General features: G+C 42.5%; 1 protein-coding gene across 4 annotated transcripts in view; it reads left to right on the top strand.

Moving 5' to 3' along the window:
* The window catches only part of opa1 (OPA1 mitochondrial dynamin like GTPase), a 35,547-nt gene extending 20,401 nt beyond the window's left edge, over positions 1–15,146 (top strand). For all 4 annotated transcript variants that reach the window (XM_080882537.1, XM_080882535.1, XM_080882536.1 and 1 more), the window contains 2 exons: positions 13,301–13,374; positions 13,462–15,146. In XM_080882537.1, coding sequence (XP_080738663.1) covers positions 13,301–13,365 — 65 coding nt within the window. In that variant the 3' untranslated portion in view covers positions 13,366–13,374; positions 13,462–15,146. The remainder of the gene's footprint in view (positions 1–13,300; positions 13,375–13,461) is intronic.
* Positions 15,147–26,122: the final 10,976 nt, after the last annotated feature.

Here is a 26,122-nt window from a genome sequence, read left to right as displayed (position 1 = left end):
TGTGAAACAGCCTTATTCAATGTAGTTCCATCAATCATGAAATCATCTTTTCTTTGCAATATCGTTTCTCCTTCATTCTCCAGACCTTTTAGAAACAACAGGTCAGATTGCCTCAGGCCCAAACTATGGCCTGACCCCACAGGTCAGCCAGCTGATACCATAGGCTACTTGATCCAGCTATTTTTTTTTTAACCTGGCTCCAACTCCCTGGGTCATTCTGACCCTATTTCACTGCCTCTGTTAAAATCTATCCACCTGATCCTGTCTATCACTTTTCTCCCTTGGCAGAGGGAAAGAAAAACACAATGGGCAAATCTCAGAGGAGGGCTCACCTTCACCTTTATAGCCTCTCCGGTTAGAGAGGAGAGAAAGTGGGAGAGATGGGAGACATTAGAAAAGATAAACACACTTAAAAGCAGAAATGCGCTTCCAGGGGTGGACTGCTGTTAAACTCGTATTTGCCCCTACTCGCAGACAGACCTACGATCACTCAGGTTACAAATACAGGTCAGGTGTGTGCGTGAGGGAGAGCATGAAAACTCTGTTAATTAATAGTACGCTGCAAAGCGGGGGTGTGTGTGTGTTTGTCAGCGTGTGCCGGACCAGCTGTATGGCACAGTGCCGTCTCTGGAGCAAAGCCCAGGCCTAATGTGCAGGCAGAGCCCTCTTAGGAGACCACTGGGCTGTCGCTTGGCTGCTTCATTGACCCTCATAGAAACGTAGTGCAGTGTGTATGTGTTTGAGTGTGTTTGCATGTGTCTGTGCTTGTTAGAGCTACTGTGGTGGCTGATTATAGACAGCGCACTGTACCACATTGTTTCAAGGATTGCTTTTATTTTATCAAGCCGTGAATGTCGTATTTAATGTTGTGAGTTTGCACCATTTTTCTATGTCAGCACTTTGTTTTGTGTGAGATATTTGTCAGTTGTAACACACAGATCTGTTCAAGGAGTTGGTGTTTAATGTTTATGTTAACATTGAGTTTAGTGTATTCATGTGTCTTCATGTGTATTCATGCGTTTTTATACTTAAAAAAAATCATCTGATACTATTATTAGTATAAATGCAGACTCGTTATTTCACCACACATCTGCAGTTCAATTCAATTCAATTTTATTTATATAGCGCCAAATCACAACAACGGTCACCTCAAGGCGCTTTATGTTGCAGAGTAGATCATACAATAATAGATACTGCTTTGCTTGCAGTGTCCACAAATCGAAATCCGGTGTGTAAATGGAAGGTGGAACAGTTTTTTATTTCTTCCTAGAGCCAGTTTGGCTGTTTTGGAACAGGAAGGAGCAGATTCCAGCAGTCACTCCCACATTGGTGGCTTTTTATCTACCTTGTCAGATTGTTGAAGAACGTGCACACAGTGCACTGGTCCCTGAATATATAAATAGAAATGCACATTTGCACCTCCTTTCTACTTTCCCCAAAATATTTTCAGTCCCAAGATTAAAAACTCATATTTCTCCACAAATGGATGGGTTTTTTCAACATACAGTATTACATCCCTATTTATTTATTTTTAATAGGTTAGTTGGCGAGTTTAAAACCTGGTCATGGTTGTTTGTAATAATATATTTCAGATTTGGTCATTACGGTTGAATTTCCAAGTTCCCAGGTGGTATTCTCATCTGCAACGCTCCCCTCAACTCGATTTCCAACTCAAAAAGTCACAGTAGACCCACCAATCCAGTGTTAGCCATCATGGCAGAACTTGAACGTAAACAGTAATGAAACTGCAGTAAGTCTGTACTGCCACTGTTGTGTATTTGTGACTCATTAAATAAGCCATTAACAGAACACTGACTAGACTCTATCTATGAACATGCTGCAGTGGCGTTTTTAAGCACAAAAAAATGTATTGCTCAGCTTTGCTAGCGATGCATGACTACTCTGGGATCTGTTATTTGGGATTTTTGGGGGGGATTTTTTGATTTTTCTAAATGTATTTGATCACTCTTTGATATCTTTTTTGTGAACTTATTGTCTGTTATTCCTTTGTACAAGACTGAGCATCTCTGCTTTAAACGTAAAACTTCTGAATAATTGATTACAGTGTTCACCACAAATGTGTTTGACTGTTTTGAGGAGAAATGATAAAACACATTTAGTCTTTCTTTCCTTTTTTAAAGTTTGAATCCATGTTGACAGCTCATGATTGTCACTACACGGGAAGTTAGGCATTTCACGCTGCTTGGACAACAAAATCAATCAGTCTCACACTTTGGTTGCTGACACATTTTGGGAGGGGTCGATTCAGATGAACACCTGGGACCGAATAACCTTTTACATTAAGTTCATCTCCTCAGCAGCAGGCTCATTGGCTCTGATAAATGCAAGAGCGTGTGGAAAATTATGGATTTGAGCTTTTGTGACGCGAGGGTTAGCTGAGGGTCGTGGAATGAAAGGTGTCAACAGAAGGTGCTCTGAAAACAGTGCTAATGTGTGAAGTGTTTGCGTGTTTGCACATGCAGTCACTTTCTCCTTTTTCTCGCGTGGAAGCCGAACACAATGAGGCTGTGGTTGTCTGGGCTTGCTCAGCGGAATGCCCTCTCAGCCTCACGCTCACTTCGTTTCCTTTCATCTCCTCCCCCTCGTCCTCTTTTGAGCAGCTTCCTCCAGAGTGATTAGGGAAGGCTCATTGAGAAGTGCTCCTCTGTTCTCCCCTGCTGTAAGGGATGACGTATCATCTTAAGGTGTTGTGTGCACATGTTCCCTCATTCAGAAGAGAGGGGAGCAGAGGGTGGTGGCATGCTGTTGCTGCTGTTGCTTGTACAAAGCTTTGCGGTGCTTCTGTTGCTTTTCTTTATGACTTTAAGGTCATAATTCATTAGGAATTAATGCTGCTGCTATTGAAGCTTGTTTAGAATTAGACATATTTCCAGATCTGCACACAAACAATCATTAAAGATGCTTAACTAGCTTTTTCCTCAACTATGTTTTTATGTCAAACTACAATGGCACACGGTCAGAGGTGTCTTTTTATTCAGAATGAGAACATTTACAATAAACACAGCTGCCAATTTCCATGAATAATTTTTAATCTCTGTACAACTGCATTCAGAACACAGCATTTCCACACTCTTTCCCAGCGGGTGTTTGAATCCTCTAGGGCTGCCCTTTGTCACTGACTATATTCATGAAACCCAGCACCTTCCAGATTTCAGGATCTCGGGTTGTCTTTTTTGCTGAGGATGTGGGCCTGGTGGCTTCATTGAATGGCAACCACAAGCTCACACTCTTGCAGCGTGTACCATGGCTCTCAACCGAAAAAGGGTGAGTGCCCACTTCAGGTTTAAATATGAGTTGCTGCCCCAAGTGGACAAATTCAACTGTTTCAGGGTCTTGTTCAGAAGCAAGGGTACAGTGGAACCTGAGATTTACAGGCAGTTCTGTGTAGTGTTTGCAGTGATGTGGCCTCTGTACTGATCTGCTGTTGTGAAGACAGAACTGCCACTATATTGTTTTTTGTTTTTTTGTTTTTTTACGGCCGACCAAGACAATATTACAGATACAAGCAGCAGAAACGGTGCCTGGGCTCAGAGAGAGGAACTCAGAGCTGTTACTCCAGCAAATCAGAAGGACCGTGCTGCAGTGGTTCAGACGTCTGTCTAGGAACTGTCAGAATGTGTGTGGTGAGGGGTTTGAACATGTCCAACTGGGACTCTCCCCTCTGGCATTCCCAGGAAAGGCTGAAGAGATTATGTCCCTCAGCTGGCTGGGATGAGGAATGTTTGAGTTTAAACTGCTGCCTCCACAACCCAGATCTGACTCCCTCTTCTGACAGTGTGAATAAGTTAAACGACACATTTAATTCCTGAGATATCTTAATATATAAAAAATCAATTACTTCACTCTATTACTTAAATACTTTGGTCCAGTATGAATGGCCTTGGGGGAGGTCATCAGTAGGAAAAGCTGTAAAACTTGTGAAAAGTTAAAAGTCCAAACTGTATGCCCTCTTTCACCTTTTTCTGAAGCTTCCCATTGGCTGGATTCATCTTTGTCAGACGAAGTTCGGTATCAGGGCTTTATGTTTGACACCCATGCTCTACAGTGACCAGTGATTTTGCAGACAGACTTTTCTGCACTCCTATTTTTTTCTTAAATGTTAGTCCTCACTTATTAACAAAGCTTTTTTTTTTTGGTCCACTGGCAACTACATAGTATAAAGCTTCTTGTCACCTCCCACGTACTGTGTGTACTACGTTTGTGTTTTGTATATATCTGATCACCAATCAGACGTGTGTAGCTGTTTGTGGTATCCTGCCTTAACTCTAATTGCCTCTGAATGCATCTACACTAGTCAGAAGTGTGGTTTTGTAAACCGGGAGTCTTATTAGTGTTACAAGTAGGTTTTTTTTTTTCTTCCCCCCACAAAGAAGGAAACCTCAGACTGCAGAGTCACTGCCAGATGATTCATTTTCTCTTTGGGAGCATCAAGTACACAAACAGTAGATCTAGAAGTTGTCATAACACTGGCAAATATGAAGCAGTACTTTGTGTATTTCATTTCATGTTGTTTAGTAAATGTTGTGGGACTTACTGCTTTTCTGTTGTGAGGCACAATCAGATATCTGTAAATCCTTTTTGGTTTTTCCACATTTTGACAGCTCTCTTTGTTCACTTGTTCAGTAAAGTACAAGTGAAGAGAGACTAAGATGTTTTTCCATAATATCTGCTTTATTAGAGGGAGTTTTATTTCCCCGTAATATTCGCTGATTGTTGCTGTTGTCATACGGAGAGCAGCCGTTGTTCAGGATGCCTAGCAATCAAAAGGTTGTTGGTTTGATTCCCAGCTCCCCCTCTCCTCCTCCTGAACTCCAAATAGCTCCAGGTGTGTGTGTGTGTGTGTGTGTGTGTGTGTGTGTGTGTGTGTGTGTGTGTGTGTGTGTGTGTGTGTGTGTGTGTGTGTGTGTGTGTGTGTGTGTGTGTGTGTGTGTGTGAATGAATAGTGGTTCACAATTGCATTTTGAGTGGTTAATAAGACTAGCTATCTTTACATAAATGCCAGCTGATTTTCAACGCGTCTTGTCTTGTTTTTCAAGGTAATTTTTGAAACTGTCTAGCTTGAACTTCCTACCACAATAAAGTGGATTGCTTCTTCAGTTACTCCCTCGTTACCTTTGCTCGGCTTAACTGTTTCTTCAAGTCTCCTTTCTGTTACTTCCAGCTATAATACCATCAACAGTTTTTTCCAACTGCTGTGTATTACTGGTTTCTCTTTCATTGTGCTCTTTCTTTTCTTGTTATCAAAGCTCTCCCACCAGCCAGCTGCCACCGTTTACCAAAGTCAAGACCTGTTTCTCTTTCCACTTTCCCATCATCTGTCTCTTCCCCTTTATTCCTCGCTGACTTCTCGCTTCCTTCCTGCACTCTGGCGCATCCATCCATCCATCTATCCATCCTCCCATGTCAAGCACCAGGAATCTTTGTTTTGCACACACACACTTGTGCACACACAGGCATGCCCATCATATGATTGACAAGCTGTTGTTATTGCTGATCATTAGTCATGAGCATTTGTTTAAACAGGGTTAGACAGAGGACTTAATTACCTTTGCATCACCGTTTAATTTAGAAAAAGAGGAAGAAACGCAAGCAGTACAAGATTAAAAAATTGAGTTTCATTCATTAAAACAGCTCCAGTGTTATTCAGTTTGTTGTTAATCTTTGGACTGCATTATTCAGACCACAGCGTCGTAACACCCGTTTGTCTGCTTGGAAATATCCTCCCTAGATAGAAGATCTGTGAATAAATCAAATGGACTACAGAAGCAGGAAAAAAAGCTGCGTGCTTTAGATGACAACCAGGCAAGAGGTGATGATGGAAGTGGTGATGCAAACAAAAAAAGGGGAAAAAATGAAGGAGATTGTGAAGCCATCTCTCATTCCCCTCAGGGAAAGAGAGAGTTAAGTGTGGGAAAATAGGAAAGAGAAAGATGTGTGGTGATGGGAGGGAAAAGCAAGGCTTCTGTTCACATGTTCCCAGCACAGTTTGGCCACCGGGGAGCCATTCCCACTGATCGCCGTGTCACTCACACACATGCACACACCAAGCTCTGACATCAGGTGCTGTTTAAAATGAGGTAATGGGAAAACCATACGCTCTCTCTTGTAGGCAGTTTAAAACAGCACATGGTGTAGTTTTCTGTTTTTGTTTTTTATAATGGATTTTTATTGTTGTGGATTCTGTGTTGCAGTATAGCAAAATAAAAATGTGGTGCAAATGCGAGAGATTTGTTGCCAATATGATGCATTTTGTTTCCATTATACTATTATAAAAGTAATGTAGGATTGATTGGAGAGCTTGCAAGGAAATGGTCCAACTAAACAGGCGCAAATATGAAATCATTAGGTTTCCAAAAAATCTATTATGCCGGCTGGTTTGCATAAGTGTTTTTTATAAATAAAAGGGATTCTCGAGCAGCGTATTTTACAAGAATACTTGTAAACTAAAAGAGGAAACGGTGCTACTTTCTCCATCTTTGCAGGTAAAACACCTGCAGTTCACTAAGTTACCAAGTTTTTGTGGCTCAAAGGTATTTTAGGCGTTTTCTGTCTTTCCGGTGTTATATCGATATAAGGTGTGTGGAGTCCAGAGCAGCTGGAAGCATGTATTTACCTGAGGGTGGAAAAGGGATGAGGAACGCTGGCCCCGTCTTACTTGCATGTGCTTAATGCAGAGTTCATTGGCAGTTAACCTTAGCCGCACACCTGTGGCTGATTCAGTGCAGGGGAGTTTCTTTGAGGAATCATGACAAGATATCAGTTTAGCCAGACTCTGCTTCACATTCCCGGGCTCATGTGGATCCTCGTGATTGATTGCCACTTAGCCTCACAACTGGCCTCCATTTGAGTGCACGAGGTGAGTCTCGGAAAACGTCTACTCCTGACGAGCTGTGATTTACACCATGAGTCATGAGCAGATTTACTGTCTCAGACTTGTTTTATAGAATTTCCTGATATATTTTTAATATGTCTGTTATGTACCGTAGAGTTAAAGCCATCGAAAATGCAAATTTATTCCAAATTTGTCCCCAGTTTTACAATCTTTTGCACTAAAAGTCTGACCAGCAGTCATCACCTGGCTCTTTTCAAAGCATTTTGCTGTTTTTATTTAGACTGCCCTTTGGCTGACCCCACGTTTTGACCTGTTCAGACCACTCTGTGTCTTTCCCCAGGTTAAACTGCGTTCTCACAGGCATCTGTTTTCTAGATAAGAGACTCAAGTGCGAGGGCTGATTCATTGCTCTGTCACTGACATGGCGTTAGGGCTGTTGACATACCGGCACTCCCGGGGTCTCCCATGGACCAGTTTCTGTTATAGCGTGACTATCCAGATTTAGTGACAAATCAAGCAATAGCATGCTGAGGAAAATGGCTTTTCTGTTTGTTACATTAAGAGATCAGCTTTCGGAGAAGGAAAGGCCGGAGAGTTAAATATTCGCTGTCCCCACCTACACTATGACCTTGGCAGTCATGAGCTATAAAAAGTTTCTTCGTGAATGATGACAGGCCGGGACAGGAACCAAGCCCCCACGCCACTCTCTCCAGTGGCCGTTCTGCAAACTGTTGCTCTCCTGTCAGAGCGGCATGCGAAAGAAGCCTGAACCTTGGCGCCAAACTCATCCAGCGAAATCTTTCTGTCGCCACTTTTTTTCACGACAGCCATCTTTTCTTCACTGCTCCCTCCCTTTCACATTGAATGAAGAAGAGTGACCACATCCCAGAGGAAGGGGATTAGGTTTTTCCCCCTCCTTCTTCACAGTAAGTTGCAGTTCCCCCAGGTCTTTTTCTCTCTCCTCTGTGGTGGCTACTTGTCCAGCAGGGCCACACAGTCTAATTACAGGTCAATTAAAGGCTTTCGGGATCAGTCCTTCTGCCAGCAGTTCAGCCATGGCAGGCTTAGGGGTTTCTACAGAGTGAGAGTGAATGAGATATCATTTCATGTGGAGATCAGCCGAGGGAAGGCCTTGAAAAAGAGGATTTACGGAAAAGGCTCCCCTGTCTTTCTTTTAGTCTGCCAGTCCCTCCACACTTGGTAACCCACACACCACCAAGCATCTTAAAGAAGGGGCCTCTGGGATAGAGGCCAGAGGATTATGGGAATATTCATGACCAGATAAAGGGGTGAGCGGTTGAATGACTGTGTTTTGAGGCTCATCTCTTAGGTAAACAGGCGCTTAAATTGAGTTTTAGATCGCTACTCCCACTGCTCAGTGTGGAACAGGCAATGGTGACTCTGTCCACTTTTTTTGTTGCGTTTCCACAGGACGGTGAAAAGAAAGCCTTGTTGTGGCCTTTTTTTTTTTATCCGGTCCTTTGGTAGCAAACAGATGGTAAAGGAGGGAATAAATATCTGTTCCTCACAGTTTCTATCCACAGAAAATATTGGCTGTTCTGAAAGATGCCATTCACATCCACCCGTGTCCTCCTGGGCTCCTGAAAGCTGCTCATTTTAAAGTCGTTAAGCATCCTGCTTTAAGAGAATGGTAAATGGGCTTTGCTCCTTTGATCTACATCTAGTCTAAATAAAATATATATGGCTATTTGATGTACAGCTAATTGAGCATGGCTGCAAGTGGAACTGATGAATTACAGCAAGTTACTTCATAAATCAACGTTTTGCTTTACTGCAAACTCCGCTACAGTCTACCTGAAGCCATTACACTTCATGTATGCTTTTGGTTTTTTTACACGGATCTAACTTTACAAGCAACCAGCCTGTTTTATCAGAGTGCTTTCCTGCTATTCCATGTGTCAGGTGTTTTCACGTCTGTGGTGTTTAGTCTGCTTAAATCGAACTGGTTTGTTTTCCTCTTCGGTGCAGTTCATTTGCGTAGAGGTGAAGACAGTAATCACACTCGGGTGCTAACCAGAACAGCCGCACTGAGACCCTTCGGAGGGTCTCCGGAGCGGTTCGTTTATGGTGTGAACGTGCTCCGACCTCGATCTGAACAACTACCAGGTGTACATTGTAAGTATGAGCTAAAAACAGCTTCTTGTTCTGGGATGAGGCAAGCTAAAGATCTCTATGGGCTAGCAACTAGCTGTAAATGTAAATTCTTCATGCTGTCCAATAGTCCAGAACACAGCACCTGCTTCCTGTGTTTACTTTTGTTGCTCCCGTCCTGACCAGTAAGCGGGCTGAACATTGTCTCTGCGTAAACATTAAGCAGAATCACAGGTAAAAGCTTTAAGTTTACAAACCCGTCAATGAATTTGTAACAGAGTAAACAAACTGTCGGCGTGAAGCCTGTAACCCTTTCACAACATAATCAACCAAACCAGCTCTGACAGCTTCCCTACAGGCCCAGATGTCAGAGTCTTAAAATAAAGTTTGAATAGCATTTGTAATGCAGTAACAAGCCATTGTCGAATATTTCCAAAATATAATGGTGACCGGCAAATTACCGTTTCGCCCCCAAGGCAGCGAAAAAGAGTTGCATTCAGCAGCTCTCTACCACTATTATTCTCTAAATACACCTGAATAGTAATGACATCTACTTAACTTGATAGGAGTTAGATAATACTGTGGTCCACTGGATGAGTGATGGGTTTTCAGTTGCCTCAGCAGCAGGTGTTATAGAAGAGTGGATTTCACCCTCCCAGTGTAAGCTTTCTCAGGCGGTTCGGGAAATTAGACTAGTGTCTTTTCTTTATCGCAAACCCCCTAATCTCACCTCTAGACCACTGCTGCCTCCAGTGAGCTAGCAGAGCTCAGCATCTCTGCCTGGTAGCTGGAAAGGATCCTTAATGTTTGACCTGTGCTAAGCAGTCTATATTTGAAATGCTGAAGCTCTATAGAGCACCTTATCATCAGCCACATCTAAACCCACTGCAAAGCTTTGAAGCTTGAGCCAGGGGATTTCCCAAGTTTTTGATGATCTGACAGCCAGTATCCTCCTTTCCTCACACCAGCCAAAACCCCCTCACCTCCCCCTTCACCCCATAACTCCCATCTCTTTCTTCACGTCGGACAGATGTTGCTAATCCCGTTCTTATTGGGTCGGATTGAGTTATGTTGTCCTGTGGTCAGGACACACAGCCTGTGAAGCCAAACTCTGCGAGCAGCCTTTGAGCCGTGCCTTGTTGTGCGCTGCGTGTTCGAATGGCATACCAGAGGTTTAGGTTTCATTCAGCCCCACACCTGCTGCAGCGACTTGTCAGCGTGCACCTCGACAGGCCCCCTTTAATGCCTCCATTAGGTGTTGTAATCTCCCCCTAACGCCCTGCCATTTTGCCCGAGTGTGTTAACGGAGTATCAAAGGCCGGGGATTTTTTTCCTTCGTTTTTTTCCCCTGCCACCTGCCAGCGGTAAATGTGTGGGAAGGTGAAAAAAGGTGGAGGTGACATGACTGTGCAGCGCTTGCTGGTTTTCAAGACATTTGGGTGGTGTGTGCGTCTCACAGCCAAGCTTTTCTGGCTGTCAGTCAGTTTTTCTCAGTTCTGCCTACCTGTGTGTGTGTGTGTCTGTGTTTTTTTTTTTTTTTTTTTTTTTTTTTAGGTTATTTTTGTAATCTAGGACTTCTCAGCTTTGCCAGTTTTCAGTTTTGTAGGACATAAGTGTGGGCGTGCCTTCATCTCTCCCAACAACTGTTTCTCTTCCCATCAATCAAGGAAAGGATACCTAAGCAGCCATGCTCCCTTCAAAGGGGGGGCTGCAAACAAGCGCCTGAGTGTGATATTTAGTTTCACTGCAAAGCACGCACGCAGTTATCACTTTTGTACTGATGTGAAATGGACACTTTGGTCACTGTTGCTCCGGGGTCCAAGCCTCAGTGATTTATCTTCTTTAAAAGTCTTTTAAAAGCCGTGTTTTCTGCGGCCTGCCTCGTAGGAAAACAATCGACAATGGTTCGTCTCTGGATCTCTTTGCCGCTGACTGATCAATATAGTGCACTGCTAGTTTGTTTTTCAGAGCTCATGTTTGAGTTTGTGCTTGGGGGAGATCCAGACAGATTAACAAGGGTGACAGAGAAGCTGCGCAGCCAGCCAGCCGGGCCTGGAGGTACAGCTGGCATCGCAAGCCACGGCTTCCTTTTCTCCCGCGCTGGCCCGCAGACTTCCTTCCACCACTGTTTAATCAGCGATTAAGTCCGCTTTAGACGGCTCGCTCATCTCGTGTGACAGTACACGTTGGGTGGAAGGATTGCTCGTCTTACGCAGTCTCAGGACAATAGGAGTTTAATCACGAAAAGAAGTGAGTGACTATTTCTTCAGTAGACCCCCATTGATGTGAAATGTTGTTGTTACGGTGTCTCTCTTCGTGTCTGCCCTGAAGGTACATAGTAATTTTTTTTTTTTAAAAAGGGGAGGGGGAGCGAGAGCTTTGATGTGGTCCGTGCTAACCGGGAATGGGTACGCAAGCCGTCATCATGATGTGCGAAGGAGGCCTGCCTTGAGGTTTTGCTGTCACTGTCAGAGGGGACCATCTGGTGTATTGGTGGAGAATGTGTTGAAGTGTCTAACTGTAGAGGTATATCACAGGAATGAGAGCAGATTTATTAAACCTCCACCTCATCCTGGTTCTGTTTACTGACATTTTAGTGTTTTCTTAACTGCAAAAGCTGCAGAAATCAAATTCTCAGTTTTTAAAGAAAATTGGCTGATGCACAGGAAATCACAGTAAAGTTCTGCAAGCAAATAAAAGCTCAGTATTTGTCCACATAGTTATAGTTTTTGTATATGTAACAGAGAAAGACAAATCAGATAACTTGTATTACTCAACAAAAGCTGAATTCATTAGCTGCTACTTTTTTTTAACAGTAATGCAGTACGTTATTTAATTACTCGTCACACAACTCATTAATTACTGTTATGTTCCTCACATGTACGATGATCTGAAAGCCAAAGTGGCATAATTACCAGTTCACTGTATAAATCTCAGGTCACATCTCCACACGCCAACACAAATCCCCATCCTAACGAGGACACGTACGTACTTTCTCTTAGTATTTAAGTATGAACACAAAGCCAGTAACACAACGCAAAGATGAACACATTCACAGAGAGACTTCAGAGCAATCTTCACAGTGATTCTACCTTAGAAACATGAACAGGTAGAAACAGAGGCTTAAAGTCCAGATTGGTCATCACTGCCTTTGTTATGTTAAGTTCAGGCTCTGGCTGCTGGGCTGGTGTCAGCATACAGTCAGCTTCAGCATCACTCTGGGTTCTTGGGTCACTCTGTGTTAGCATGCTGTCTGTGCAGATGGTTGCAAAGAGCTGAGTTTGTGTTAGCAGTAATAATGTGGTTGTTTCTGTCCTGGATGCAGTTTGAACTTCATTGTTGTGCTCTTGTAAAAATAATGTACAAAGCTTTAAGTGGGGTTTTTTCTCTGTGGCAGGCAAATCACAATAAATAAATATTATAACATCGTCATGAACTGAAATCAGCTCATGTTGTTTTTTACATTCTATTTATTTGCTTTCTGTCTGCCTGACATGCTGATAACTGAAGAACTGCTCGACACAAGTAACAACATAATTGTAACTTTAACCTCCTAGGACCAGGCCATATGTGGACATCACATTTTGGGTTATTTTGACCAAAATACAGAATTTTGCTCTACAAGGCTCTAAAATTTTAAACTAATATCCTCATATGTGGCTCTTATTTTTCTTAAAAATAATGTAAAAAAAAAATTCTGGTAATTCTTTGTTTTTACATTCATTGGGACCCAATGTGACCAAATATCAAAGAGAAATTAAAAATGCATGCCGTGGAAGAGTTCGGGTCTTAGGAGGTCATTTTAATTACTCAATTTCGTACAGTAACATGTTACTTTACTGTGTTATTAACCTCCTAAGACCTGAACTCTTTCATGGCATTCATTTTTAATTTCTCTTTGCTATTTGGGCTGATTGGGACCTGATGAATGTAAAAACAAAGAATGATGTGATTTTATTTTTTTTTCTTTTCTTTTCTTTTCACCTCATTTTTGTTTCTGAGAAAAATAAGATCCCCGTAGGAGGACATTTGCTTCAAATTTCAATAGAACAGTGGCAGTATAACATCCTCATAAGTGGATATCAGGCCCTTGTAGAGCAAAATTTATTATTTTGGTCTAGACAACCCAAAGTGTAATGTCCACATACGTGGACGCCAGGTCCTCGGAGATTAAAAAGTATGACGTGTTCCCAGTAATATATTAACTTTACCTCTGTGGTTTCTTTTATTAGTGGAGGACAAACAATTTTAAAGTTACTGAAGTTATTGCCAGCTAATTTTGTGTTTGCTGACGATTCTGTTCTCTTAACAAACCCACCGTTTGCTTCTCTGCAGAGAAAGTTCGTGAGATCCAGGAGAAACTTGAAGCCTTCATAGAAGCTCTTCACAAGGAGAAATAGATGAACCAGGTATTTGTCTCTGTAACTGTCAGCTCCTAACCAAACTGATGCCCTGTTCACTAAACGCAGCCCGTCTTATATTCTTGTTGTTATCAGAGCTCTTGAAAATAAAGTTTGGATCACAACAGAGAAATGCACTGAGCAAAGACGACTCATCTGTAAATGACTGTCTTCGCCCCAAACACTCACCACACACATCATACCCACCCCTCCACCCCGCGGACACCTATGGAGAGACGGACCTGCACAGAGCGATAAGATGAAGGAACAGTTTTCAGGCTTTCTCTGCGATTTTCTTGTAACTTTTTCTTGGGGTGACCAGAGGGACTTCTGTACAGGAGCCCAAACCTAATAAGAAGCTTGCAGAGTCCTGACAGACGTCTGACCGCTTGTTTTCAATAAATGAGTAAATTGTGTACATGTTTATCTCCAACTTTCTTATTTCTTTTCCACTTTACGTTATGTCCTGGTTTTCTTTGTGTATATGTAATTATGCAGGTGTGTATTCACTGATCTGTGTACAGAGAGACCCTATTGCCATTGGCTCCTTTTGTCTCACCTGGTGCTCCTAAAACATGCCAAGTTAGTAGGCTGGTAGGCACAGAACAAGTCTTGGTTTAGTTTGGTTGCACTTCCAACTTAAAGCACTTACCGTTGTCTCTCTGTGCTGCGAGGGGATTCTCCATGCAGGCTATATGTTCCCCTAAATTAGGTGTTCCTTCTGCAACCTGCAGAACATAGTCAATTAATACTGCATACTACTTCTTTGCAGGATTAAGAGGATATGATATACAATATACAATGCAACACTTTGATTTTATTTCTTATTATTTGGTTCTTTTGAAGTTTAATTAGCAAAAATTAAGTATTTGCATACAATTACCTGATTTAGCTCCAAGCTCAAATGTCTGAGTCCATGCAGATCTGTCTATGTGGCGTTTCTTGGTTTGTGCAATACAAAAACAAGTATTCTAAATTAATTCTTAATTAATTTAGAATACTTAAGCATAATGTAAACACCTTACTAAAAAGACCTCTGCAGTTTGCTTGAGGCGCTTTCAGTAAACAAACACAACAGGTTACATAACCTTTGAAAGATCAGAGCTGATATCATCTGTCAGTTATCGCACATTTCTGTGGACTCGTCTAGTCCATCCCGGTCCAGTGTCCAGTCACTCAGGGTGGGTTTGGTTCCAACCTACACCAGGTTTCATGTTCTTTCGCGGTAATGTTTGTGTATGCAGCACAGGCACGATTGTCCCCTCTTTATGCTGTTGTAGCTTAAGCATTTGATCGCGCACAAAGAAGAAAAGAGGAAGGGAAGATTTTAAATGCTTTGGTCAAATCACAGATTCTCCCATCAGCCACTCGTTTCCAGTCTTTTTGCTCTTTCCTCGTTCTTATCTTCAGCCCCTCTTATCTTGCACCTCCATCACCCACGTAGACATCTGCTCATTGTACCAAGCTGGGAAAACTGTTTATATTTGCCTGAAGGGGGGGGGGGGGGGGGGGTGGTGAGACCGTGTTAGTTCCTCTTCCTTCCTTCCTATCTGTACATGGGGAAAAGATAAAATATAAAACTTAATGGGCAGTCGTGGAGCTACTATCATGTACAGCACCTGAACGCAGAACTGTGTAACAGAGTTGTTGAGTTGGTTCAAAAACGTGTTTTATGTTGTAGAAAATAATGTTTGCATGGTGTATCCCATCCGCTGTGCTTTATTTATTAAATTGTGTTTAAAAGTACAAATTGAAAATAAAATTGACAAATAAAGAAATCATTATTTCGTTTGTTTGGTTGTTTCATGACATGTCAGCGTTAAACCGATGTTTGCAGCACTGGAAGCTTTTTGCAGTTTTGCCTGCTGGTTCATGCTAGTGGCCTCTAACAATGCTACTCAGGTGAGTCTACACTGACATAACAGTTTTATATTCAGGATCCAAAACATGACTAATTATACTATCGTGACCCTCTGATTTGTTTAAGGTACCATCATCAAGATGATTGCTTTTTCTGGGTGACTCGTGATAGCTTTGTGCTGCTATGATTTTCTGAATTACATGAAAAAAACTTTAATAGGTTGTTTTAATGTTAATAGACTAACGGGTAAACGAAAATTGTGCAGTCTACCTGTTTGCATGTGAACATTATCACTGTGAGCTTATTAGCTTGCAGTTTAATCCACAGAGCAGCTGTTCTGGCCATCCAGCAGTGGAGGGGGTATTGTATTAACCAGCACTTCAGCGTCCTACAAACTGCTATTCCAATTTAAATAATCATTCATTTCCTTGGTCACAGAGAAATAAAGTAAATTCTTAGAATCACTAGAACCTCTTGTCATCTCATTCGGCTGTTTTGCTCTTAATAAATTTTCCCAATGAGTTTAAGGCAGAATTCTTTATGATTCTCTTATAATGCCTCCAGTACACTAACTGTACGTAGTTTCCTTCCATTCTTGTCAGTCTTTAGGTGCACCTATACTGCACATTCATAAAAATATCTATTTAGCCAATCACATGACAGAAACTCTAGACATGATTAACTGGAATAACCACTTGTTACAGCCAAAGTATGCAGAAAGGCATCTGTCAGTGCACAGTATGGCAAACCTTGATGCAGATGTGCTACACAGCAGGCTTCGCTCCTGTCAGCTAACAACAGGAAACTGAGGCTACAATTAACACAGAGCCACCAAAACCAGGGAAAAGAAGAAAAAATGCTGCCTGTTCTTCTGAGTCTGATTTCCTACTGCAACATTCAGATGGCAGAATTAAGCATAAAAACAACATGAAAGCAGGATAACCACCATGTTACAAAACTGAGTTTACTGTACTCGGATGGCCTCCACAGTCACCATGTGATGGACCGAGCAGTGAAGGAAAGCCAGGCACAGGTTAAAGTCTTTTTGTTTAACCCAAACACAAACGTGGTTAAATTATGCAGAGAAATCTAAATCTTGGGCCCATAGAAGAGGTCAAAGTAACAGAACTCTACTCAAAAGCTGATGACACCCAATAATACAAACTCAAACAAGCAGACCTGCCTAAAGAGACAAAGGGGAAATAAATGGTGGCTGATCAGCAGACAAAAAACACCCTGATGTTTGGTAGATATTACCACTGTATGGCTGTAGCTGCAGCCATCACACACCAGTAGAGCATGTTTGGAGTGAGGTACAACAGGAGCATCTCATGAAAGATGTCCAACAAAGCAGCAGCAGCTGTGTGATGCTATCATGTCAACATGGGCCAAAATATCTGAGAAATGTTTCCAGCATCTTGTTGCACCATGAAGAATGAAGGCAGGTAAAGGGGATCTAGTCCAGTACCAGCAAGGTGTACGTAATAAAATATTAAGAGTCGAGACTCCATCTGTCTGAACCTTCAGTGTTTGTCTGCTCTGTAACATGAACCGTATATAAAAGACAGATGTTTTTTTTATTTACCTTCTCAGTAAATGCTTTACTGATAATTTTGTGGTCTCAATCACTAGTTTCATTCATTATTGAATGAAAATTTAATGAAATGAATAAACAGCCTACTTGTGGCTGACAGGTGAATATCATATAGACATACAAATCTGCCCCACGCTCATCACATCTGGTTTAAAAGCACACTCGTGGCAATAGTAAAAATACTCAGCCTGAAGTTTGAAGACAGAACAAGTCGGGGGTGATGTCAAGCTTGCTACTTCCCTGTTTGATGAAGCGTCTATGTGTTCTATGTATGGATTTATCATGTTGTGTACTTTTATCATAAAGCTGGCTGCTGCTGTTTGGAGTGAAGCCCCTGGCCCGGGTTTGAACAAACTCTGCAGGCTGCTATCTTATCCCAGATCAGACTGAAACTCACTGTAGCCCAAGGCAGCAGGGAGAGGCTCTGCCTGATTAATAAGTCAGAGTCCAGAGGTCCTCCACTTCTGGGCATTTTCTCTTCTTTCACAAGAGCCTGGTTGTTATTGCATCCTTGCATTACTCAAAGGGCATCAGCCTCTGAACCATCACCTGAGGCTTTACACATGAAAATGCTTCTTTCTGTCCTACTATTATATCCCGCTGTTTTCTTAAAAACAAAGTGAAAAAAAAGAAAAAAGCCTAATGACTCTAGCAGTCATGAAAAGAAAGGGGGAAAAGTCAACCTTCAGCAGAAGGCCTTTGTGCTATCAGATAGCCATGTTCAGGGAGCGAGGGAGGCCGGCCTGGACACACTATAACCCATTAGCATCTGCAAAGACCGTCACGTTGACTAATAGCCAGGCGCCACAACAGCACAGTGACGCGGTTTGTGTTTTCTCTCAATCCCCTTTATGCTGCTGACACAAAAGCAGTCAGGCCAGACCTGTCAAATGTGCCACAGCAGTGGACCTGCACAAAGCTTCATTTCTAGTCTTTCTGCAGAAAAAGAAAAGCCCAATCTTGTTGCTTCATTTTTTTTAAATCCACCATCTAATCATACAGACACATTCAGGGCCTTTTCACTGGGGGTGTGGTGGCTCGGCAGATGATGAAAACCTTGAATGAGTCCAAGAAAAGGGTAATAAGTTGTGGGGATGGGCGTTTTTTGGCAGTAGCAGCAGTGTTAGCATTTGTTTGCCTTCTTGTTGGCAGCACCCACTTTGTTCTCGCCTTTCTGTCTCCTCTCTTATCGGCTTGCTGGTTGACTCAGAGGGAGAGGCAGAAATTCAGAATTTATTGTACATGTCTGCTGATTTAAAACATCCTCTGGTGGATGAGGGTTAAAGACATCCACTCTTGTGCTTGCTCAATGAATTGTTCTCTATTGATTTTGTGCAAGGCAAAGTCAGAGGACTTTCAATTATTACATCCATAACAGTGGAGTCACAGTCTCCCAGTAAAGACAGCTCTTCATGTTTCTGGCGGTATGTTGTTGTAGTCGTGTTGCAAAATGAATTTGTAACCAGTCAGATGGCATGATGAGGATTATTCGTTACTTTTATTTGGCATATTTAATGCTTTGTTTTTAAAGATTATTCTAGTGTTTATGCTAATTATTTCACCTCTTGTTTGGTGAAAATGCCAAGACCTAAAGAATCGGTTATTTGTTGATATAATGTCAATAATTGAATGACAATAAATCTGAGTCTGATTTTTTTTTCTTTATCTTTGTCAAATATAAAAATGTGGTGATTTGAAGCATCTGGGTGTGATAAATATGCAAAAAAATAAGAAATGATGAATGGGGCCAATCCTGCTTTTGTAGCACCTAACATCTGAATACATCAATAACAGTCAGTAAAATGCTAAAATTACAGTATATTTAAAGAAATGGCAATTTATTCCACAGACCATAGGAAATATACTACAAAAAACACTGTGTTAGTCTCGCTGCATGACGGGCTACTTGTAAAATTTAAGGGGACACTATTAATACATAAAAGACACTGATTTGGCTGATGGGAGGCACTTATCAGCCCCTCAGTGGAAACAGTGGATGTAAATCTAACACTTTGTGCCCCAGGAGACAAACGGCCACTGTTGAGTCACTGCTGATGAATCTTATCAGAAGCTTGTTGAAGCAACAGGCTTCCTCCTCTGATTTAACCAACAAACCTTCTACTGTCCCCGGGGCCCGCTGCTTTCTGCCCTGCAGAGAATAGCGTCACAATTGGCCTTTGTGTTCATTATGTTGAAGCCATCTTCCCATTGCTCTGTGGGGTCCATTCCAGAGCTGAATTAGGCCCATGGGGATTTTAGCCAAGTCATAGAGGTCACTGACCTTCCCTGTCACAACCCAGGCTCACACACATAGAGAGAGCTGGTTCCTGCTCTGTGCCAGTTATAAATTATTGCAGCGCTCTGTGCTTATGTTGAGCTCACGAAGGCCGACCGTGTGAATCCCGTGGTGGTCCTGTATCTGTGAGCGTGTGTGTGTCCACGGGAGTGGCGCTGCAGAGGTCCGCCGCATGTTCTCACCATTCATGTCTGACATCCCGCCCGAAAGAATCCATGAAATGACCTCATCGTCTCACAGCGCAGGACGTCATAAATGAATCAGGTCATTGTCGAGGGGAACCAGTCCCCATGAATAAATCCCCACAGGCCGACCTGTATTTTCCTACCAACCCACACGCAGGCTCAGCTGTGTGAGAGAAACAAACATACTCCAAACCGTAACATGAAGTATCACATCAAAGGGTTATCTCACATCTGAATCACTTATTTTTTTTAGTAGTATTAAAAATGTGTCTAATTCTTCTGTTGCTGGGTAATCAATGCGAAGAGACAAATCCAGTCATAACGGATGCTGAACTCTGTGTGCAGACTAGTATAACAGCATTTTATTTAAAAACAAGTCTGCTTCATACACGTGCCTTTATATGGCGTCTCTGTGATTAGGTGGCTACACCGATGAGTGATTGTGCTGAATGCTTGATATGACCCTTTAAAGTTTACCCAAAATGCACTTCTTGAAATTAAGGAAGCAAACATGTTATTCCAAGCCATCATAGTTAAATAATTAAATTAGATTTTACTATTGAATTGAATTGAATAGATTTACTATTTTACTATTGAAACTATGATACAGTGTTTCTTATCAGATTGATGCCTAAAGATGGTTAAAGAAACATTTTGCTGAACAAAGATGAGACTGTAGCTTTAGATTGTGGAACTTTGAGTAAAATTGACTTAGTTGCATTTTTTAAAGAGATCAAATGTGCCCTTTTATGTGGCTCTATTGTGAACTTGTGATGTTATAAAGGTTTAATAATACAGGAAAGAAAACTTAAGATATAATTCAACCAATCCACGTATAGTTCAGGGGCCTGTAAACTAAGACAATTTTCACAGTATGAAGGTAAAATTTTTACAAGTTATTGTCCTAATTTTGTAGCTGATTCTATAAAGAACTGAGTTTACAGTGTGACTGCAGTCTTAATGAGTGACGCTTTTGGAGGGATTCAGGAACATCCCACCTCAAATATTCATGGCAGTTAGGCTCAGCTAAGTGATGAAATGCTGAAACCCAGGGCAGAGGTGTGTGTGTGTGTGTGTGTGTGTGTGTGTGTGTGTGTGTGTGTGTGTGTGTGTGTGTGTGTGTGTGTGTGTGTGTGTGTGTGTGACAGAGGGGTGGGAACTTTCCCTCCGCAGAATAGAGATATGCAAAGTTGCCATGGAAAAACCGATCACCCCACAAACTGTTTCTTGATCGAGTGGAGGTCTTAGTGAGAGGGAGGGATGTGGAGCTTTTAGCACATGAAGCGGCTCTGGGCTTGCATGGACTTAGTGGGATTATGTGAGCCTTCATGGCAACCAGTGAGGCCAGCAGGTGAGGCCTGGGCTCAGCAGCCTTAGCCTTTAGGTAAACAGAGGGGAGGGCTGACAGATCCTGGCTGTGTTGCCAGGCTGAAATTGTATCTGTCCACACTACTTACATCAGTCCTCCTGCACAGTGGCAGTGGCAGGGGACTGCACTTGTTGCAGGATGGGGGACGCTGAGGACCGGCTTTCATCGTCTAAGTGCCATAGTGAGGGCAGACCAAAAACGGTCTGGTGACATTACTTGACTGGCCATCAATAGTATCTTAGCAGGCACTAAAACCAAACGCAAACACAGAGCGTGGCTGAATGTGAATGTTTGAGGCGAGGCTCTGTTTCATTAGTGCATTAAAGCCGAGCAGAAATGACGACACCTTTGGTAAAGTAATCAACTTTGCGCGCCTTTTGTCTTTTTTCACCGAGTCCTAATCTCATTTTCACTGAGCTTACACTTTTAATTAGATTTGCATTTTCAACCCAGCCTGTTTTACATGTGTTCAGGGAATTAACAGTAAAAAACAGGCTTAAGTTACGTGAATGGTTCAGTGTTTCCCAGAATACTTGGACTTCAACCTGCCTGACATGACGCCGGATTAAGACAAGAGAATTGCCACGTTACGTATTCAGTGTTGTCAGGAATTTTTGCGCGTTTGTTTTACACCTTTTTTCACATGACCTCTTCACAAATGAGACCTGAAAATGAGATTAAACGGGATTCAGCAGGATGCTGAACTGAATGACGAACAGCCCAGAGAAAGGCACGTTTGTTTAAATTGAACATGACGCCAAAACTGTGTGGTGTTGATTTGCTGTATTTTCAAATAAACTTGCCTCACTCTTCTGTGTGTGCGACTTTTAGCTCTCATTGTCTGATCGCAGTTTGTCAGGGATGTCTTCAAAATGTAAACTTTAAGCTTTTTGTGCCTTTCTTTGGCCCCCGCCCCCTCTTCCCCATGCATCTTGCAAAACTAAACTGTCAAAGTAAAACCCACCTCTGTGCCATTCGATCATCCTCCTGTTTGTTCACCTGCTGGTCAGTCGAGTCAGAGCTGAAAGGTCAACGCTTCGCCCCGCTGAACTCCTGACCTCCTGCAACCTCCACACGCCTCCTCTCTGGACCAGCAAATATTGAACCAGTCAGTCAAGTTTTTTCTGCGCCCACTGAGTTTGACTGTTGCTAGAGAGCAGCTGTAATACTGCTGGACAACTACAGGCCGTGTGTGTGTGTGTGTGTGAGTATGGTTTTTTTCATGGAGTTTAAGCGTGGGGTGCATCAGTTTAAGTTGGTGTCATCATTTGAATATACATAAAGAACATCAATGTCCCAAATCTTGACTGCATACTCACTCACTGTCAAAAGACCAGCAAAATCCTTAATGTTTGTCCTTAATGTTTTCCCACAATGCAATGCATTTCATAGATTAAAACAAGCAAAAAGATACAATGATATCAATGCATGTAGTTCTTTGCATGTAGTGTGTTTGCATGTGCTTGTTAACAAGTCTGCTTTAGATTAAACCTTCATTTCTATCAGCCATTGCCTGGGTTTGTGTGTGTGTGTGTGTGTGTATATGTAATCCTGAGTTCTCAGGAATGTTTGCTCTGCCAACACTCGGCGACTGTAGTCGTCGTCGTCTCTCCAGCCTTGAGAGAAACACACTTAGCAGCCTTTTATCAGCCAGACATGGCCTGTCCTTTTAAGAGGAGGGAGGTAAATAAGGACTTTAATAGGTGGATAATGTGGTCACAGGGCACAAGACTGACTGTTCTTGAGCAAACACGGGCATAGCAGTGCACACACACACACACACACACACACACACACACACACACACACACACACACACACACACACACACACACACACAGGCCAGCTGCTTTCAGAAAACACGAGATATAAAGAATGTGAAGGAGAAATGTGTTAGTCTTTGCCTCATCTTTGCTATGTGTAAGGATCTGAGGATCTCCTACATGTGTTCAGAGTACTGAAAGCCACGCACACCAACACTGGGGATCCGTCTGTCTTACTAAGGTTTGATGAGCCAAAGATGAAATGTTTCCATTTATTTGCTTTGTAGGTTCGTTTTTTGGATCGATCATTTTTTCTTGTTTTGCTCATTTGTTTCAAGTCAGTTTTTCTTTTCTTTTGTATAAGCTCGAGTGTTCCAGCTGAATCCAGCTGATGTCCACTTGTAGGTTTTCTGTGCCCAAACACATTTCTGCTAACAAACACAAAAACTCCTCACACTTACGTGCACATCATCATCATCCTATCCTCTTATTTCATGTCCATAGAGATACAGCAGGTTTATCTTCCCAGACAGTGAGCACTCACACACACACTGTAATCTCCAGAGGCCAATTAAGATAGTCTATCTACCTTGAGGCATGTGCACCGACCACCCCCTCTGCACCCTCCCCACTCGCCGCCCTCGTACCCCCAAGTCACCACCAGTGATAACCACTACATCCCCCTCCCCCCAGTAGACCCTTTGACCCCCTGACACACGACCTCTGTGCTGAATGAGTACACACAGGGGCGTTAGAGCGAGACCCCCAGCGATTATTGCTCCACTGCGACACACATGCACACAATAACATACAAACACGCACATACCCTGGACCACTGGTCACACACAAGGCGTCTCACTACACTGCCTCCTACATATGCGCACAGCGCTGCCAGGTGAGGGGTTAGCTGTGGGTCGCAGATTAATACAGTCCAAATGGGCCAAATGGACGGGCCAGCTACAGGATGCAGGGGGCGCTGTAGAGATCAGGAACGGCTTAGTCTAGATTTTACATTTTTTATATGACACAAAAAAGAAAGTGGTATTGGATTTTATAATTCTTGATTAAAACATAAGATCAATAGAAGGAAATGGTGAGAAAACGAAATAAGACGAGGAAGAGCAAAGCTGGCGAAGTGTAAACCTCAGTATCAAAAACATGCTTGTTTGATTTTATCCACATTGTTCATGAATATGATGGCAAATTAAAACCAGCGTCTTCATAAAAGTTTGGATGCTGAGTAAAATGTCAACAAAAATGGAATTCAGTGACAGTTAAAAGAAGGACATGTTTCAATTATTGTTACTGTAGTTTGGACCTTAAAGTGTTTCCCCTCCTTACTTGAGAAAGAATTTCAGCTCCTCAAGTGTTCAGGGTCTCCTTTCCAGGGAGGATTTCTACAAACAGCTTCAGATTTTGAAACATCATACCACAGGAGAGGTTTTTTGGGGTGTCTTTAGCTCAGGAGAAAGAGGGAAAACTGTGTAGGTAGGTCATCTACTAATTAGAAAGTTGGTGGTTCAATCTCGGGGTGCTCCAGCCTGCATGTCACAGTATCCTTGGGCAAAATACTGAACCCCAAGTTGCTTTCAACAGAGTGTGAATGTTAGATAAACAACACTTAGGCATAGAAAAGAAGCGCTTGCACGAATATGTGCGAATGAGTAAATGAAGCATGTTGCATAAAGCGCTTTGAGTGCTCAAGTAGAGAAGAAAAGCTTTACATGAGAATCACTACATTTACCATTTTCCACTTTGCACCAGTCAATCTCGAATGAGCTCGAGGTTTCGAGTAGGTTGCACCATTTTTGGAGCTGTTTTAAGTTCTTCTCCTTTTCTTTTAATGATAGAGTTTTACATGCATTTGTGGATGCAGGCACAAAGTGTCTTCACTGACAATTATGTCTCTTCATTTCTAAAGCAGCGTCATCTGAGAACCGAAGATTCCTCAGGTTATTAGTTTCTGGCCTTGGCACTTGTGTACCGAGTTTATCCGATTCTCTAATTCTTTAAAGTTACTAAGCACTGCAGCCAATCAAGCCCCTAAATTCTGTGTAATTTTATGCTCAGAAACAATGCTCTTAAATTGTTCAACAACTTGTCCACACAGTGGACAACTCACCATCTTTACATTTGAAAGTTTCATCATCACTGGATGCTGGCACGAGTTCAGATGATTTGAAAATAAACAACTGCATTATTTTTTTTTATCTCATTTTTGTTTTTGTTGCAATAATACGTATGTATGTATATGTTACAATATAGACTGGAGTTTAAATAGAAGCCCGATAAACACGATTTATGATCAAATATTTTTTATTACTGAAGAATTACTTCCTGTCAACATGTCCTGTGTATAATTGCATTGTAGTAAAAGCCAAAGTTTCACCTCATGTACAAAATAATGATTCAGTTTCACCCTCTGTGCTGCGTGTCCCTGACACACAGTCCGGGCAGGTTTGTGCAAGGATAAACTGGGAATTGTTGCAATCTGGTGGTCAGTGTATGGGGACATCAAAGGGATCAACTCACTGGTGGCAAGACTACGAGGAGAATAAGACCAAAGCCAGCCAACAAAACTAAGCCCAACCTGAAAGGCAGGCAGGCCCAGTAATACGGGATCATCCCTGGTGTAATTCCTCCCTCCTGGCCCTGCAACAAAGAGACCTGAGACAAGAGCTGCACATCAGGGGGAGGTAAGGAGGGGGTTTCAGCGAAGGTCCGGTGGTCTGAGGTCCACTGACCAGGTCACCATGCCAACAACATACACACAGATGCAAACAACTTGCCTGCAACAGTTCAGAGCCCTCTTGCCCGCCTTCATCGCCACATATTCTAATCACCAGCTTTAGGCCACGCATTGTGTGTGGACGTGTCCAAACATGGCGGGAGATCAGAGGTCACCTTGGCCGCTGACCTTGGCCCCTATGCCCCCCCCAAATGGGTCAGTAAGAGGGGTGTTGTTAGATTTCGTTGGGGTCAGACCATGTCGCTGTCCCTCTGTGGCTGGTCCGGTTCCTAATCGGCTCAGAGGCCGGACGACATTTGTTATTGTCCAGCTGCGTTTGAAAGGCCTTGTGCTGAAAGGACGGGGCATGACAGGGTCAGACTGGCCACAGCGCTCTGCTGCTTTTCAAATGCCATCGATACCCTCCTTCATTCTGGCCAGCACCGCGTGACAAGCAGTCAGCCACAGACGAGCTCTGCCACGATGGCGACGAGGATGTTTTCAAGAATATAAAATTTCTCCTCGTCTCCTTACCAATCATCAGTAGAATCAGAAATGGCCTTTAGTGAATTATGAGAGTCAGGAGTTTCATTTTGATTTACTGTTTAACAACAATTAAAAAAAAAAAAAAAATATTGCTTGTTGCTGCAGTTATGTTTATCAGAAGAGCTTTTGTGTAACTAGTTTTTCTAATTGGAAATAGGACTAAAAAAGAGTCTTGGAGGAGTGTAGCAGGCTATTCAATTACAGAGAAACACACAAACACACACAGTACTTCCTCCAGTTGTTGACTCAGGACTGAATTAGCAGCTGATTAAAAGATGTTGCCAGACTCCTAATTCACTTCAGTTCACACAGCTGCTGATGGCTTTGGGCCGCCTGAAGAGACTGACTCGCTGACTGACTGAGTTAATTCTATTAGAACTGTCTCCCAAACTAATTTCATCAAGGATCTCCGGCT

This window comes from Rhamphochromis sp. 'chilingali' (assembly GCF_963969265.1).
Source record: "Rhamphochromis sp. 'chilingali' genome assembly, chromosome: 5".
NCBI classification, from domain to species: Eukaryota; Metazoa; Chordata; class Actinopteri; order Cichliformes; family Cichlidae; genus Rhamphochromis; species Rhamphochromis sp. 'chilingali'.
The sequence above is the reverse complement of the archived record's forward strand: the minus strand, read 5'-3'. Positions and strand labels throughout refer to the sequence as shown.